Consider the following 18,265-nt stretch of genomic DNA (forward strand, 5'->3'; position numbering starts at 1 on the left):
GATTGAGTTCCGTGATACCGTAAAAACACTTAGAGAAGCCTAACTGAAGATTTCTAGAACTGACTGACAACTGATTTCAGTTGTGAACACACAGTAAGCCAGCCTAGTTAGGCAGACACTCACTGCTCGCCAAGGAGACAGCAATGGGACTGTGTGCTGTTGCTTTATGAATCCCATGAAAATAAATCTTGTACTCCGTGTAACAAGACTTTAACGCGCAGTAACATCGTTTCATCATTTAATATTTATTGAGCGCCTACCACACACCAGGCTCAGATACTGCACTGAACACCGACCCTGTTCCCATGAAGCCTTTACACTGATGGGAGACACCTTTGCATGTTCCACCGCCCAATTATAAAAAAACAAAAAGATAATCACGTAACCAAAACCTGGAAATCTGTCTTGGGCACACAGAAGGGCAGGCGCGACCTCGGACCAGCTCCGAGGCAAAATTCACTCAGCGCGGGACAACGACATAGCACCCGGCCGCACTTGTGCCTGCAGTCGCATTGCTCGGAGCGGCGCGCCACTGTGACGTTCGAGGCCCCGCCCCTGACTCCATTCAAAGGGCCCCCGCCTCCTTGCGCGAAGTGCGCAGGCTCCTCGGCCGGACTCGGGTTCTGCCCGGGGACTCAGCCCAGCTGGCAGCGTTGCTCCCTGAGCGCTCCTGAGGGGCCGCCCGGCCTTGTCTTTCAGCAGTGGCCGAGCCACCGCCGCCTGTCGCCCGTTCCAGAGCTGGGTGCTGCAGCCGCAGTCCCGATCGCCGTGTTTGGTCGATAGAATCCCCAGTGTGCCCAGAGAGTGCGACCCCTCGCCCGGCCCGGCGAGCCCCGGGCGTGAACCGAGCTGAGGGAGGATGGCAGCCTCCGGAGTGGAGAAGAGCAGCAAGAAGAAGACAGAGAAGAAACTTGCTGCTCGGGAAGAAGCTAAATTGTTGGCAGGTTTCATGGGCGTCATGAATAACATGCGGAAACAGGTACCGCCTCTGTGGGAGTGACGGACGACGGTGGGAGGTGGTCCGGGGCTCGGGTCCCTGGCTCCCGGGGTCGAACCCCGCGCCCTGTGGATCGCGCCCCTCTTCCTCGGTCCTCACCGCTTCTTCCATTTTTGCAGGCGAGCGAGTCCGCAGTTGGTAGAGGGGCGCGTAAAACAATTCTCGAGCAAAAGTGCTTCTCGTCTGCGGAGGATGTAGCTCCCAAGTCAGACTCCTGGGGGACTCCTCGGGCTGGCTTTCGCCGTCGGGTATAGGTTGTGTAACAGCTCTGCCCTAGTTATCTCTTTGTGAGGCGAGGATTCTTCCACCGGCGAGCCGTTTTAAAGTGTCGTGAGATCTTGTGTGAAGAAACCCATTGGCATAGCCCAAACCGAAGCCCCCAAAGGGAGGAGAGTTGCTGGCCTGAAATCAGCTGCCTTAAATAAGGATCCCCGCCCCCTCCGGTGTTTCCCCGGTGGAGCTAGTTGAAAACGAGTCCTCCTGTACGTGTTAATTTAGAGCAGAAGCAGCCATCGATAAATACCATGCCCATCTTCTAAGGGCACTGTGCGCCCCTGTTATTAAGAGGAGCTCTTTGTTCTGTCTTTGGTGTGTGGTGCATTCATGAAATTCTGCAGCACATCGGCGAAAGGTGGGTTATGAAAAGAACGGATTTTGACGCTGGCGAAGGTGAACCAAAGAGGCTTTATTATTTATTTTTTTTATTCCATAACATCTATACCTATAAGCATAGAAAGTCACTTTTTTCTTTCTGTAAGCTTTATTTATAGATAATTCACATCTAAGGAGATTTGTGGGAATGTTTGGGTTTTGTTGACTGGATCCTATTTCAAGAGGACAAAGCAGGATGTGAGTTGCGTGTAACTGCAAAACCTAGTTTGCTTTGTCTAGTGGTTCTGGGAATATGGGCAACAGTAGAGGAATTTAAGATTTTTATGAAGATATTAACTTCTGGTTTCTATAAGCAAACGCTGACTGCAGGGATCTTGTCTTTGTTAACCAGCTCCTGCTACAGTGCACCAGTGCAGTCTATGGGAATGCTTTTAAATCTTTCATGGCCTTTGTGCTGAAGTACTGTGAATGTCTGAATTCGTTAATTCATGCGACTTACTTCCATGTATCTATTTTCAAATTCATGTTCCTTTCATGTAAACCTTTTTGTATCTACAATACCACAGACTTCAAATTGCTGGTGCATTTAGCTATTGCCTGCCTGTAATGGTAGTTGAACATAGTTTACCAGTGCTTAAACTTGTTCAAGACTCATTAGGTTCCCTCCCACTCCCTCAAATATGTATTTTCATTCGTGGATCATAGCATCATAAAGCATTGCCTCAATCCCTAAATAGATAGGATGCAACTGGGTTGCAGTGGCAAATATTTACTTGAGGAGGAGAGGATTACTTGAGACTGTCCATTTAGGTCTTTGGATTTAAAAATTGACTCACATTTCCTAGCTTTGGAGTATATTAACATCACTTATTTACTGTTACAATAGAAATACAGTTACTGAAAAATCAGGGTTCTGTTACTGAGTAGGAAGAAAAAAATGGTTACTTGGTGAACAACCAGGGATCCCCTCCACAATGATTAACTGACCTTAATCTGCCAGGTTCTCCTTTTGTCAGTGGGTTGACATGTGATTCAAACAGTTCTCCGATAGCACTTTTATCAACTTCATGGAATCATGCATCTTTTGCAAGATGTGCAGTTTCACTTTGCAATTGATTTACATTATGGTTATATTGTATTGTCCTGTTTAACATCATAACACAGGAAATAATTCACCAAGAATGACTGACAAGGGCAGTTGATGGGAATTGGCAGAAACAGTAGCTGGCCTGAGCCAGAGGAGGAATGTTTGAGCGAGGACCAACTTTATAAGTGCTCTTGTTCTTCAGTAAATATTTCTGTGTTATGACTACTTTTGCATCCCTTTACAATCTCATTGCTTTAAGGATCAGGATAATGAGTGCCTAGATGATGAGGACCCCTCTGTAAACATCCAGAAACATTCCTTCAAGAATTTCAGAACATTGTGAGATTAGCATACCTCAGTTCCAATCCCTGCTCTCTCATTATTTCATTTTGTTATTTTAGATAACATGATTTAGGTCATTCCATCTCTCTGTAGCATAGTGGCCAATTCTATACATCAAGGCAAAAGGGGCTTCTGCAGAACCAGCAGCCTCGGCTTCTTCTAAAGCCTTTTCCTACGTTGTTTTTGTCATTTCTAGTCTTTTGTTTCTAAGTAAACTCTCCAGTGAAGTATGGTATACATAGAAGAGGGTACAAATCATAAATGTACAACTCAATTATTACAAAGTGCACATCCCACCAACAAGACTAGAACATGACCAGTACTCCAGAGGTACCCCTTATGCCCTTCTCAGTCACTAACCCCACAGTAGTAACAACTATTCTAACTTCTGTAACCATAGAAGTTAGAGCAGAAGCAGCCATTGATAAATGCCATGCCACCTTCTAAGGGCACTGTGCGCCCTTGTTATTAAGAGGAGCTCTTTGTTCTGTCTTTGGTGTGTGGTACATTCATGAAAGTCTGCAGCACATTGGCAAAAGGTGGGGTTTTCCTGTTTTTGAACTTATATAAATGTAATCATATGGCATAAACTCTTGTGTTTTGATTTCTTAAAGCCAACATTGTGAGATTATTCTGTGCTTTGTGTAGCACTACTTCACCCTTGTGGTATATAGTATCCCACTGAATGAATATAGCACAATTTATCCATTCTATCATTATGGACATTTGGGTTATTTCTAGTTTGGGACTATTAAGACTAGTACTACTTTGAACATTTTTGTACACTTTGTACATACCTTTTGGTATGCATATGTATATATTAATATTTGTGTTGGGAAATACCAAACAGGAATTTTTGAGTCCTAAGCTATATCACTTTCAACTTTAAAAGATATTGTCACGTACTTTTCCAAAGTGATTGTACCATGTTATGCTTCTGCCAGTTGTGTGTGAGAGAGAGGCTTTTGCTCCGTCCGCATCCTTGCCATCACTTGATGTTGTCAATCTTATCACTTTAGCAATTCTAACTGGGTGGCATCTTATTTAATTAGATTGAATACTTTTTCATGTATTTCTTTAACTTTTTGCTTAAATTAATGTTATTACCTGATATGTAATATAGAAGCTTTACAAGGCAGGTCTGGGTCACAATCACTATTACACATGCACATTGCTGTTGCCATACTCTTCTTTTGTGTTAATGAAGTCCAGGAGTCTCTTAACATTGGAGGAAGACGTTTTAAGACCTTCCTGAGTACCAACATAGTTTGTAGTTTCTCCACATTAAATGAATCAAAGCATAATTGGAACTTGAAAGCTTATGTTAAAGTCCTTATTGAGAGTTATGTGAGAGAACTACAAAGCTGATTTGACAATTAGCTACTGGGCAGTTAACTGGTCTCACCTGCTGGCTAAAATGACTTTGCTTCTGTATTCTCATCTGTCTGACTGTAAATTACTACATGTCATTATCTTTAGGTTCTCTTGTGAATAATCTAAACCTTCAGTATTAAACCCTTGATAATAATAAGACTTCTTGAGCCCTTATAACTCTGTTCCAGCCACTTTGCAGAATGTTTTACATGCTTTGTCTCATTTAATTCTCTTAACTTTCATTGACAGCTCCAGTCATCCAGACCTTTCTATTCTTTTTCCTGTACTTTACTGTTTTCTGTTTTTTTCTGTCTGTCCAGCTTAGAAGCTATTGTCACTCCACTGTCTCTCCAGTGCCCCAGCTTTCTTGACCCTCTGTCCCTTTTTCATGTCCATCTGGCAAACTTCAGTATTGACTGATTACTTTCTTCATGCACGACTCCAAGCACAGCTGGAAAATATCTCATTATTGGGCAACTTCTGCCAAGTAAGTGCTTGGCCACTAATTTCCACTAGACTTATCAGTGCCAGTGAGCAATCTTTTTGTTTCACTATTTTCCTCCAATCTGAGTCCTTTCTATAGATCCTCACTTTCAGCAGATCACCCTCTTTTGACACCATAGATAAATATAAGTCATTAGTCTAGAACTATCTACCTTTTCACTTTCTACCACCAGATCTATAAACCTATTTTGACACTTTCCCTTTTCTCTTCTTATTCTGCTGCAATAGAGATGCTGCTTCTTTTTCTAAGGCCAGTACTTCTACCTAGGCTTTGGCTTCCTGGATGCTGGGCTTCTCAGAAGTATTATACTGTTGGTTATTCCATCTTTGTTGAGCATCTTTAACTTTTCTTCTTTGCTGGATTCTTGCTATTGGCACTTAAGCTTGTTTTAACCTCTCCAACTTTTGAACCAACCAACCAGCAAACCCATTCTTAATGTCAACGTACCCCTGTAAATACTTCTCTCCTCCCATTAAAATGAGAAGTTGGGTAAATTCACTATATTTTCTTAGTCAGTATTTATTTATTCCTCTAGTTCAATTTGGCTTGCAAGCTCATTCATTGAAATGAATACTTATTGACAACCCCTTGTATGCTAGACATTTTGCTAGATTCTGGGGTTGCAATGATAAGCAAACCCTGACAGTCCCAATCCTCATGTAGTTTATAGTCTAGTAGAAAAGCAAGACATTAGTCAAGTAATCACACAAATAAATGTAATATTGCAACAGTGGTAGGTATTACACAAGAGAATAACATGGTACAACGAGGGCATATGGGTGGATAATTTGACCATCAAGAAGTTTTCTCTAAGGAAGTGGTCATTGAGAGCTGAAATAAGAGTAGGTGTTAACTAGGTAAAGAGAAAAGGGAAGAGTGACTCAAGTAGAGGGAACAACATATTCAGAGGCTCTGAGTTGGAGACCTACTTTATTATAGAATGGCACGTTTGAGACCGATTAAAGGTCAGTGTAATTGGAGCACAGAACATAAGGGGGACGATGGTTCTAGATGAAACTGGTGAAGTAGCTAGGGACCTGCCCATGCATAGCTTCATAAGTCAAGTTAGGCGATTTGCCCTTATTCTAAAATCTGTGTGTGCATATTTATGTGCATGTGCATGCATGTTTGTAGAGGTGGGGTGTTTTCCTCTTTAAAAAAGATGACTTGGCCTGGCACAATGGCTCACACCTGTAATCCCAGCACTTTGGAAGGCTGAGGCAGATGGATCACCTGAGGTCAGGAGTTTGAGACCAGCCTGGCAAACATGGTGAAACCCCATCTCTACTAAAACTTAAAAAAATTAGCCACGCATAGTGTCACGTGCCTGTAGTCCAAGCTACTCACAAGACTGAGGCAGGAGAATTGCTTGAACCCAGGAGGCAGAGGTTGCAGTGAACCAAGATTGCGCCATTGCATTCCAGCCTGGAGACAGAGTGAGACTCTATCAAAAAAAAAAAAAAAAAAAAAGACTTACTGCTCTATGGTAAATGAATTAAAGAGTTTTCAGAGTGGTTGTTGGCAGACCAAATAGGAAGCTGTAGTAGTCCAGTGACACATGATGGTCCTCTGGACTAAGGTGATGACAGTGGCAGGCACAAGCAACATTAATGAAGAAAAGGTGATAGATTAAAAAGATAATAAAATCAACAGGATTTGGTGATGATAACTACCATATGTAGTTGTGATAACTAAATTAGGTAACCAAATTAAGATAACTTAAAATACGACCTGATAACAAGTAACATCTCAGTAAGTGTTAGCTATTTGTGTTGTGATGCTAGTACTTGATTGGATGTTGAGGCATTCAGCATAAGGTGTCACTTATGATCTCTAGGGTTCTGGAATGCATAACTAAATGGATGATGACACTATTCACTGAGAAAGGAGGTATTGGAAAAGGAGCAAGGCATTGGGGAAAGGATTATAATTTGTGTTTTAGATGTGTTTAGTTTGTGATATCATTGGGACACAAGTATATATGACAGGTTGACAGGTCTGGAAAGTAGTGGGTTAGATGTATACATTTGTGAATTATCTGCATGTAGAAGATAACTTCTTCACTGAAGCTGTGAAGAGTCAAGAGTCCAGAATAAAGGATAGGAAATGGGCCTATGGAGGAGATAACAAAGGAGTCACCAGAAGAACAGGAGAAAAATGGAGAGTTTTGAAAATTGGGAAGAAATTGTTTCTCCTTCCCAAGAGGAGGATCACTGGAAGTCAGAATGGCCAAATGGTCTAAAGAACTGTGTTCAGAGGAGGACTGCAATTTTTGAAGCTGATAAAAGGTCAGAATAAGATTAAAACTAAAAATACTTGTAGGACATAGCAACACAGAGTGGTTTGTTGACTGTAGTAAGACTTATTTTGATGGGGAGACAAATAGGAGTCCGATTAATGTAAGCTGAAGTGAGTAAAATATGAGGAAATTCAGGCAGCTGTTTTGAGAAATTTGGCCTTGAAGGGAGAGGGAGTCAAACGAAGGTTGCTGGGTTTTATTTGTTTAAATGGGAAAGACATAGATGTCTTTAAAAACTAGTGAGAAAAAGAGATGTAGAGGTTGAATGTATATGAGGCAGAGTGGGTAATTAATAGATAATTCCTGAGATGAGATCCAAAGCAAATGTGATTAATCTTAGACAGGGGTGGAGGGCAGTTCCTCTTCCATAAGAAGTGGGAAGGAGGAAGGGATTGATAGTAGTGTGTTTGAAATCAGAAAAATGAAGGAGTTTCTATCAAGTGACTTCTCTTTTCTCTAAAAAAAAAAAAGAAAGATCATCTGCTAAAATGAAGGAGGAAGAAGGCAAAGCTGAAGGTTGAGGAAAGTAGTCTTTGCAAAGAATAGAAATGGTATCATGGCTGTCAGTATTTTTGAAGATTCTTTTGAGGTTGTCATGAACTTATGTTGAATATTAAGCTAGCCTTCAAAGCCCTATCTTTTGTTCTTTTTACCTGATGAGGAGGTAAAAATTAGGAGGCTAATACAGGCAGGTCACAGTCTTAACTTTCAATCCCATGGAAATATTTTTCTATCACTTGGTTGAATCACTTTTCTTTTGGGCCTCCAAGTCTCTAAACTAACAGAACCCACTAGCAGAAAGACTAATTGCTGAGATTAGAAGCAAAATGTTTGTAAGTGAATCATTAAGTGTAATATCGAAGAGTGCCAGGCCAGGCACGGTGCCTCACGCTTGTAATCCCAGCACTTTGGGAGGCTGGGGTGGGCAGATCATTTGAGGCCAGGAGCTTGCGACCAGCTGGCCAACATGGTGAAACCCCCGTCTCTACTAAAAATACAAAAATTTGCTGGATGACGCATTCCTATAATCCCAGCTACTCAAGAAGTTGAGGCAGGAGAATCGCTTGAACCCAGGAGGCGGAAGTTGCCATGAGCTGAGATCGTGCCATTGCACTCCATCCTGGGTAACAAGAACGAAACTCTGTCTCAAAAAAAAAAAAAAAAACCCAAATATTGAAGGGAGCCTCTTCCATTTTTTCGTTGCCAGGCTGTTAATTCTTGCTACAGAGAGACCATTCTGTCTATATAAATTATATTAGATTAGCTTATTTGAGAATGCTGCTACATAAAAAAGAAGCTCAAAAAGCACGAATGTAAGAAGCTGAAAGGAAATGAGGCATCTTGAGCTCATATCTATCTCACTTCCTCACTTTGTCAAACGAGAGAGGAGTAGCTATTAAGTTGGAACTGAAGACACTGCTGTTTTATTAATGGTAGAGTTACTCTGTTGAGAGCTACCTTGTTGTATTTAAGGGCTCCATCTGCTGAGTAGGACAGGTAAGGTATGTGTTATGATGGACTCCATAAGCTGCGTTTGGGCCAAGCCATCTCTCTCATTTTTCCCACGTAGGACGTATGACTGTGCAGATTCCAAAATTTAGATTATTGGGATATGTAGGGGCAATTTAAAGGTTGGCTTATCAAGCAAAGCTTCATTTTCCAACTTTGTTTTATGAGAGAAGCACTGCATATGGGAGATTAACAAGTACTTGCCCTTCAGTCAAAAGTGCATCTTGTTATGTCTTATTTGGTTATTGATCCTTCCTTATATAAACAACCTGAGTTGAGAATCTCAGTGGGCTGAATGATAGAATTCAGGCACCAAAGCCCCACCGCAAACCTCCAGCACAAAATAGCTGGACCAAGTAGCTATAAGTTATTTTTTCCAAGTTTGCCTTGTCTTTTGGGCTATTTTCTTACTACCTCAGGGAATGCTTTGTTTTATCTTCAGTGCTTATATGGCTATTTTCCTCTACCAATAACTATTCTTTTTTGTATCCTCCAAAGACCAGCTTAAGAGGTTTTTAAAATTTGTACCCAAGAATGCTTTGAAATGGGTGGATAACTACTAACACCAGGCCTTGAGATACTACAGACTGGCAGTTACTCACTTCTATTTCCCATCTCAAATTTTTCTAAGCCAAGGTGTCATTCATAGCTCTCTAGATGTTCTGTGGTGAACCAAATGACAGCCTAAAGCACTCTGTATAATTCTGTATTAGCAACACAAAATCTACCAAATCGGACTGTTATGGGCCCTCTCATGATTAAATTCCAACATCTATGTTCTTCCTCTGAATTAAAATGAAAGGCAGTTGAATTCCAAATATGTGCTCACTCTGGTTTCTTATACTGTTCAGTTTAGTCAGCCAGAAAGCATTTGCTTGAGTGTTTGGGTACAGTCAGGGTAGCTTCTTCAGCAGCTGCAATGTGGGCTGGCTTCCACTGGAATGGATTTAGTTAGCTTAGCACCTCCAAAGCTGACTTTCTCCAATTTCAAGGTAGTTGATGCCACACTTTTCCAGTATGTCAGAACGTCCCTAGGATTAATACAAGAAGATCTCTCATCTCTATACCAAGCAGCCCAGATGTTGACATATTATTTATACAATCCTAACCCACATTATTTTTCACAGCTAAAAACAGAGTATAAACTTTGGTTTCTGGGAAACAGAGGGTTTTCAAATAAAATGTAACAATCTTGGCTTTTGGCTTGCCAGTCTGAATCAGCTTTCTATAATCTACAGACTCTAGGCTAAACTCAGTTGGGAGGAATCTTCCATGCTTATAGGGGCACTGTTTACCATCTATAGAAGAGATTTCTTCAATATATATTGATGCTTCTGTGGCATAGGACTCATTCCTTTTTTTCTTTTTTTTTTTGAGATGGAATCTTGCTCTGTAGCCCAGGCTGGAGTGCAGTGGCCTGATCTCAGCTCACTGCAACCTCTGCCTCCCGGATTCAAGCAATTCTCCTGCCTCAGCCCCCCGAGTAGCTGGGACTACAGGTGCCCGCCACCACACTGGCTCATTTTTTGTATTTTTAGTAGAGACAAGGTTTCACCATGTTAGCCAGGATGGCCTTGATCTGCTGACTTTGTGATCTGCCCTCCTCGGCCTCCCAAAGTGCTGAGATTACCGGCATGAGCCACCGCGCATGGCCGGGACTCATTCTTTTTCTTGGACAATTGTTAGAAATTTGCCAGGGTGATAATACTCAGCTATCAGGTATCATAGAGTTTCCCTTCTTTCCTTTTTGTCCATCCTGCACATTTAAAGCTTAATTTTGACATCTTTTTTGAACCCTGTGTTCCTGGCAACCTGATGCTGAAATGATTGAGTTCTATCTAATGACAAAGCTTCTCTCATTTTTGAGAGAAGAGTGATTCACATTTGTAGCCAGCAGTTCTGCAGACCACAGTTTGTGGCCTTGCATTCCTTACAATTCTGAGCTTCCTGATTGTTCTGCACCTTTGTGTGCCCATTAAGATCCTGTCATGCTGTGAAATTCCTTATATCTATGAATCCTGTCTCTTGGAGGGGTTTGTCCTCCTTTCCTCTCCATTTGTCTCAGCTGGAGAATGGCCTTTAATATTCCTTTAAGACCTGTGGTCCCACAGGGACCAATAAGGCCCTTACAGCATGCTCCTAAAAACCTTGCTTTTCCTCAGTATTTGAATTTTCTAGGCCTTGCAAACTCAGCAGCAGTGCAGACATGTTCCTTTCTGTTACCTATTGGTGTCAAAATGGGCTATGTCTCTAGTGTTGCGTTTTCCTCTATGGTACATCTGTTCTTTCAGGCAGCCTCAGCTGACTTGTTAACCTGCTTAAGTTGGATCTTTTCCTTTCTACATCAGGTAGCTGACCCTTTTAGATTAGAATACCTTTCTTTTTCTTTTCCTTATGATTTTGGTGTTTGTTTTGCTTACATACTTATTCCTCTAATGCATTTCCTATAGAGCTTCCCCTAGTGAAAAATAAGAGAGCACATGTGTTCAGAATTAGTTCAGTTATTGCCAGCCTTCACTAATCTCAGAAAGGTAATTCTAATTGTGGGGATGTCCAGCATATAACTTAGAGCTGGACTACTTTTGGGTTATTTGACTTACTTTAATGTGATCTAGTACTCTCCCTTAGAGTCTTAGTTCCACAAACTTCTCAGTTCCACTATATACCATATGCCATATAGCAAATACCACACCTGTCTTCCCAGCAATATCAACTTGAAAATTACTTAATAATGCAAGAAATACTCTTGCTGATCTTTCTCCTTTTCAAATCTGTCTGAACTTAATTGTAATGGCCTATTATAGTTGTCCTATTCTTTAGGGAAGTCCTCTAATTTTCCCTTAATATCTTTAGCATTAAGAGGAATCATAAAATTTTCCTAGATCCAGGCTTTTTTTTTTTTTTTTCAGATCAAGTCTCGTTCTGTCACCCAGGCTGGAGTGCAGTGGCATGATCTCAGTTCACTGCAACCTCTGCCTCCCGGGTTCAAGTGATTCTCCTGCCTCAGCCTCCCGAGTAGCTGCTATTACAGATGTGCACTACCAAGCCTGGCTAATTTTTGTATTTTTAGTAGAGTCAGGGTTTTGCCATGTTGGCCAGGCTGGTCTTGAACTCCTGACCTCAGGTGATCCACATGCCTTGGCTCCCAAAGTGCTGATCCAGGCCTTTCTGAGAGAACCGTTTTAATCTACTCCTGAATTCTTACTTCTCTTCTTCTATTCCTGTTTGGTCCATAACACCTTCCTTGAATAAATAACAACAAAAATAGCTTTTTTTTTTTTTTTTCTTAGTCCCATCTCTTAAAGGGCAATTATGCCAAAGTCTCCTTTCCTTTGCAAAGCTGTTCAGCCTGACCTGGTATATGTTTCCCTTAAGGAAGGCAGTCCCTCTTTTCCTTCTGCTTAGTCTGGGTATCTTCCTTTGTTTTTCCTTCACTATCCCACTTGCCTTATTCTAATGTGTGTGTTTAAGTTCAGTCCTGTTTTTCTTTGCTTTTCTGACAAATGTGATTTCTAGAGAAGTCTTTTTAATGTTTCTTAGCCTTTGCATTTACTATTGCTTTATTGAGGCTTTTCTAGTAACTAATCCAAGAAAATTATTTACCCCATCTAATAAGGGCTTCATTTCCCTTTATATTTTCAGTGACTTAAATCTACCACCCAGCTATAGTTGAATCTACAATCTGCTCAGGGGTTTATACTCAATGCCAATTTGATATCATGCTGGGAGGGACTGATTGCAGAACCTTCTTGACAAGCCACATACATCTAAAGGTTAGTCATTCCTCAGTCTCCTCCTTGGGATATAACAAAGAATAGAACGTGGGGTAGTTGACTGCATGCCTCTTACTAATGACAGCACATGTGATTAAAAGCTAATCTTCGTATAGTGTTTTAGCGCTTACATGGACCCAGCTGCCTTTTGTAATCCTGTCTGGTAAACTTGATAGAGAGCAAAAGGTCATGATACCAACAGATGCCTAAAATGTCTGCCTCTTCTGAGGTTAACCTTTCCTAGAACCGAAGGATTCTTCCTGTAAAAGCCCCCAAATCTTGCAGGCACTAAAGCAGCACCAAAGTTTCTTTCTCTATGATGTATTGAGTATCTATGCATACATATTTGAGGACCCGTCACTACTAGTTCTAACTATAGGACATTGACCTGAGCATTAAATTGGACTTTCTGTTCTTTCTTTCCTAAACTAAACTTACCTACCCAGTCTGAGGCAGAGCAGCTGATGAGCAGGAACAGTCCTCTCTTGCCAGAGGAGCAAGCCTGCCCCAATGATTGATGTCCCACTTTTGGGGCAGACCTAGGAAAGAAGAATGAGCCACGATGCCTGGCTCTGTGTTGTCAGTGACCTCTGCTACACTCTTGTTCATCCTGTAGTCACTCTTCCACATGTGATGGATGGAGACTGAAACTTCCTTCTCAGTACTTACCTTCCCAGGGGAAGAGGGAGTACATTATGAGTGAGGAATCTAATGGTTCCCTAAATGATTAAGTTATCTCAATATCAATTTTGATTATCTGATCTCTTACCACATTATTTAATAGACTTTTTTTTTAAGAGCAGTTTTAACTTCATAGAAAATTTGAACCAGGTGAGGTAGCTCATGCCTGTAATCCCTATACTTTGAGAGGCCAAGGTAGTGAGATTGCTTTAATCCGGGAGTTGGAAACCAGCCTGGGCAACACAGTGAGATTTCATCTCTACAAAAGATAAAAAATTAGCCGGGCATGGTGGCACATGCTTGTGGTCCCAGCTACTTGGGAGGAGGGGTGGGAGGATCACTTGAGCCCAGGAGTTCGAGGCTGCAGTAAGCCAGGATTGCATCACTGCACTCCAGCTTGGATGATAGAGCAAGACCCTGTCACAAAAAAGAATAAGAAAAATTGAGCAGAAAGCACAGTATTTACATTTATTCCCTCACCTCCTTCTCTACACACAGTTACCCTTATCATTAGCATATTGCATTCATGTGGTATGTTTGTTACAATTGATGAGTCAATATTGTTACTTTTTTTTTTGAGACAGAATCTCGCTCTGTTGTCTAGGCTAGAATGTAGTGGCAAGATCTCTGCTCACTGCAACCTCTGCCTCCTGGGTTCAAGCGATTCTCATGCCTCAGCCTCCGGAGTAGCTGGGATTGCAGGCGGGCACCACCATGTCCAGCTAGTTTTTGTATTTTTAGTAGAGACAGGGTTTCGCCATGTTGGCCAGGCTGGTCTCGAACTCCTGGCCTCAAGTGATCCATCCGTCTCGGCCTCCCAAAGTGCTGGGATTACAGGGGTGAGCCACTGTGCCCAACCCCCAATATTGTTACATATTATTAACATTCATAGTTCACATTAGGGTTCACTCTGTGTTGTACATGTTACAGGTTTTGACAAATGTATAATGACACGTATCCACCATTACAAGATCCTACAGAATAGTTTCACTGCCCTAAACATGTCCTGTTCTCCACCTTCCCACTACATTTTTGAAGTGGTATGTTTATGATATATCAAATTGCCACTTAATGAAGATCCCTCACATTTTTTTTTTTGTTTCTCAATATTTAATTATTTTGTTGCTTCTATACCTTGGGATTTTTTTCTCATTTGTGTTTCTTTACGGCTTCTCATACAAGATAGTTAATTGCATTTCCATATTTATCTTATTTGTGTCTGGCCATTTTACTGACTTTTCTTGTTCTTTCTATAAGTGTAAGTTGATTTATCTTTATCTTCTTACTAATTTGGCTAAGATTTCCAGAGCAAGGTTGAATAATAGTAATGACAAGGATTTGTATACCTAGTTTGTTTTATTTTATTATTATTTTATTTATTTTATTTTATTTTTGACTGAGTCTCACTCTGTCACCCAGGCTGGAGTGCCATGGCACAATCTCAGCTCATTGAAGCCTTTCGCCCCTGGGCTCAGGCGATCCTCCCACCTCCGCCTCCCAAGTAGCTGGGACCACAAATGCGTGCCACCACACCTGGCTACATTTTTGTATTTTTGGTAGAGATGGGTTTTACCATGTTGCCCAGGCTGACCTTGAACTCCTGAGATCAAGCCATCTGCCCACCTCAGCCTCCCAAAGTGCTTGGGATTACAGGCATGAGTCACCACACCCAGCCCCGTATACCTTGTTTCAACATTGAAATGAGAACATATCTGATGTTTCACCATTACATGTGATGTCTGCTGTTGATTTATTATTATTTTATTAGAGACAGGGTCTCACTCTGTCACCCAGGCTGGAGTGCAGTGGCATGATCATGCTCAGTGCAACTTCAAACTACTGGGCTCAAGTGATCCTCCCATTTCAACCTCCCAAGTAGCTGGGACTACAGGAATGTGCCACCACACCTGGCTAATTTTTTATTTTTAGTAGAGTCAGGGTCTCACTATGTTGCCTAGGCTGGCCTTGAGCTCCTGGCTTCAAGCAATTCTGCCTTAGCCTACCAAAGTGCTGGGATTACAGGTGTAACCCACTGCTCCCAGCCTGAGTCTATTACTGGTAACTATAGTCATCCTACAGTGATATAGAATACTAGAACTTTTTCCTCCCATCTAACTGTAATTTTATGTCCTTTAACAAATCTCTCTCTATCCCTCCTTTCCCCCACCGCCTTCCCTCTACCCTTTCCAGCCTCTAGTATCTTCTTTTCTGCTTTTTACTTGGATAAGGTCAACCTTTTTAGCTTACACATATGAGTGAGAACATGTAGCATTTAACTTTCTGTTCCTAGTTTATTTCAACTAACATAATGTCTTCCATTTCCATCCACATTGCCATGAAAGACAGGATTTCATTCTTTGCTCTGGCTGCATAGTATTCCATGGTGTATATTTACCACATTTTCTTTATCAATTCGTCTATCATTGGACACCTAGGTTGAGTCTATATCTTGGCTGTTGTGCATAGTGCTGCAGTAAACATGGGGGTGCAGATGTCTCTTTGTTATAATATCACTGGAGTACAGTGATGCAATCACAACTCACTGCAACCTCCACCTCCGGGGCTCAAGTGATCCTCTTACCTCAGCACCACCCCCACCCCCAGTCACTGGGACTAGAGGCACACACCACCATGCCTGGCTAATTTTTGTGTTTTGTTTTTTATAGAGATAGAGTTTCATCATGTTGCCCAGGCTGGTCTCGAATTCCTAGGCTCAAGCAATCCACCTGCCTTGGCCTCCCAAAATGCTAGGATTGCAGGTGTGAGCAACCACACCCAGCTCCCATTTCTTGTCTGAATATACCTTTCTTTCGCTTATTGATAACAGGAGGGGCCTTTCAATATAGGTCAGTCCCATCTCTTTTTTTTTTTTTTTTTTTGAGACAGAGTCTCACTCTGTCGCCCAGGCTGCAGTGCAGTGGCTCGATCTCTGCTCACTGCAAGCTCCACCTCCTGGGTTCACGCCATTCTCCTACCTCAGTCTCCTGAGTAGCTGGGACTACAGGCGCGCACCACCATGCCCAGCTAATTTTTTGTATTTTGAGTAGAGGCGGGATTTCACTGTGTTAGCCAGGATGGTCTTGATCTCCTGACCTTGTGATCCGCCCACCTCAGCCTCCCAAGATGCTGGGATTACAGGCATGAGCCACCGCGCCCGGCCCAGTCCCATCTCTTATTGGAAATTATCAGTCTGTTGTAGTACAGGCAAATGAATGTACCATTTGGATACAAAAGACCCTTCTGACTTACTCTCCCCACCCCTCAAACCATTAATATCCAGCCAGCCATTAATCTTAGACTAAAACTCAGTTGCTATACAAAGATCTACATTTCTTCAACCTCTTTCAGTGCCTAGAAAGTCATTCTACTTTTAAACTCTGTTGCTGAGTATTCCTTGGAGATGTTATTGCTGTATTTTGGTTTAACCCTATGTTTCACAGAAGTTCCATCACTAGCCATAGATGTCTCCTCGATGATCTGATGTAATCTGATTTGCTTGATGCTTTATCATCTTTATTCTTCACTCCCCACTCATTTCTCCCTCTCCTTCTCTCCCTCCCTCCAAGGCAAATTGATCACTTGTTTTTTGGTGGTAACCAAATAGTTAACTTGGTTCTGCTACTTGGTATTTTTTGGTGTAGTATGTAGCAAAATCACCTAAGAGATCTGCCTCTGTATCCCCTCCCCAATTGAAAAGAAATAAAATTTAAAACTTCAAGACACTATGAGAATAAAAATAGCTTTAGCTATTAACCTGTATATAAGTTTTTAGCAATAGTCAATAGTAGGCCTTATTTGAAAATCTTCATATAAGGGGTAAAAGTGAAATTTTGTTCATTTCCTAGCCTGCTATTTGAGGCTTATTTTCTCTCTCATTATAAACATCATTATTATTTATTTTGATTTATCTTCACAAAATAATACAGTAAGAAATAACAGGGATTTATCTATCAGAAACTATATTAACAGTTTTAGTAAAATACTTAAAATTTGCAAAATGCAAATCCTCTGAGCCACGAAGCGAATCTTAGATTTGTAAGTGATATTTTTTTTACTCTGAATATGTTATTTGCTTCATATTCCCATTGCCTAGGACAGTGTTTAACACATTATATGCACCAAGTTTTCTGTAAGCCTAACCTCTATATTTTATCTTTAACTTCGTTAAGAAATTAAGATTGGATTGGCAAAAAGGACATTTATTTTTCTTGATATTCATTTATAAGTGTTTGAGTAAGCCTTAAATTTTTTTCTTTATTATTCCATTTTCCCCGCATTTTAATTAAGTACTTACTCAGAGCTGCCTTCTTTAAGCAGCTTATAGTGATACTATTTTGACCTTGGTCAGAAATCACAATTTAAAACTGGCTGCTATCCAGCTTCTATCAGAAGTACATTTGAGAGAAGTGTTATTTAAGAAAAGATTGCTGAAAGGACATTTAGTTCATCTCCTCTCTGTATTCTGAGCTGTTTCTGTTTCAAGTTAGAGCTGTGAATGCTACTTTCTTAGGAAATGCAGTGTGTGTTCTCGATTTCATCAAGGATAAATAATGGAAAACAAATCATATAAAAACTAATTGCTGTGTTTCAAAAACTATCAGGGGCACTGCCATGATGTCATTTAATTTCCCCCAGAAAAGCTTACCATGAGAAATGTCTTAGAATCTATGTCAGAAAAAAAAAAAAAAAAAGACTTCTCAGAAGGGTTAGTAGACTTGTTTCTGATTATGAGGAACGTTTTCTTTCCTCTTGACTGTCAGACAACTCAGTGCAAAATTTTCATACTATATGGCAGCAACTCTGTAAGTCCTTCCTAAACATGTCTTCAAAAGAAATTCTGTGCTGAAAAAAGATTGGCTTTAAATAGAAAACAAAGATAAAGCATTTGGCAAGCACCTTTTTAATATGTATTGCCAAGCTAGGCTAGTGAGCCTCTTTTTATTTTATGTATTTTTTCTTTGATTAGAAAACGTTGTGTGACGTGATCCTCATGGTCCAGGAAAGAAAGATACCTGCTCATCGTGTTGTTCTTGCTGCAGCCAGTCATTTTTTTAACTTAATGTTCACAAGTAAGTATCTTAAGGTA

General features: G+C 41.0%; 1 protein-coding gene across 5 annotated transcripts in view; it reads left to right on the top strand.

The window, feature by feature from the left end:
• Positions 1-569: 569 nt before the first annotated feature.
• Positions 570-18,265, top strand: part of KLHL7 (kelch-like family member 7) — a 69,908-nt gene continuing 52,212 nt past the window's right edge. For 2 of the 5 annotated variants that reach the window (XM_011944180.1, XM_011944184.1), the window contains exons 1-2: positions 570-979; positions 18,146-18,248. In XM_011944180.1, the coding sequence (XP_011799570.1) occupies positions 860-979; positions 18,146-18,248 (223 nt within the window). In that variant the 5' untranslated portion in view covers positions 570-859. Of the gene's footprint in view, positions 1,629-12,367; positions 12,499-18,145; positions 18,249-18,265 lie in introns of all 5 variants that reach the window. The other 3 variants (XM_011944181.1, XM_011944182.1, XM_011944183.1) reach the window with 3 other exon arrangements.

The sequence above is a fragment of the Colobus angolensis genome, unplaced genomic scaffold (assembly GCF_000951035.1).
Source record: "Colobus angolensis palliatus isolate OR3802 unplaced genomic scaffold, Cang.pa_1.0 Scaffold229, whole genome shotgun sequence".
Classification (NCBI taxonomy): domain Eukaryota; kingdom Metazoa; phylum Chordata; class Mammalia; order Primates; family Cercopithecidae; genus Colobus; species Colobus angolensis.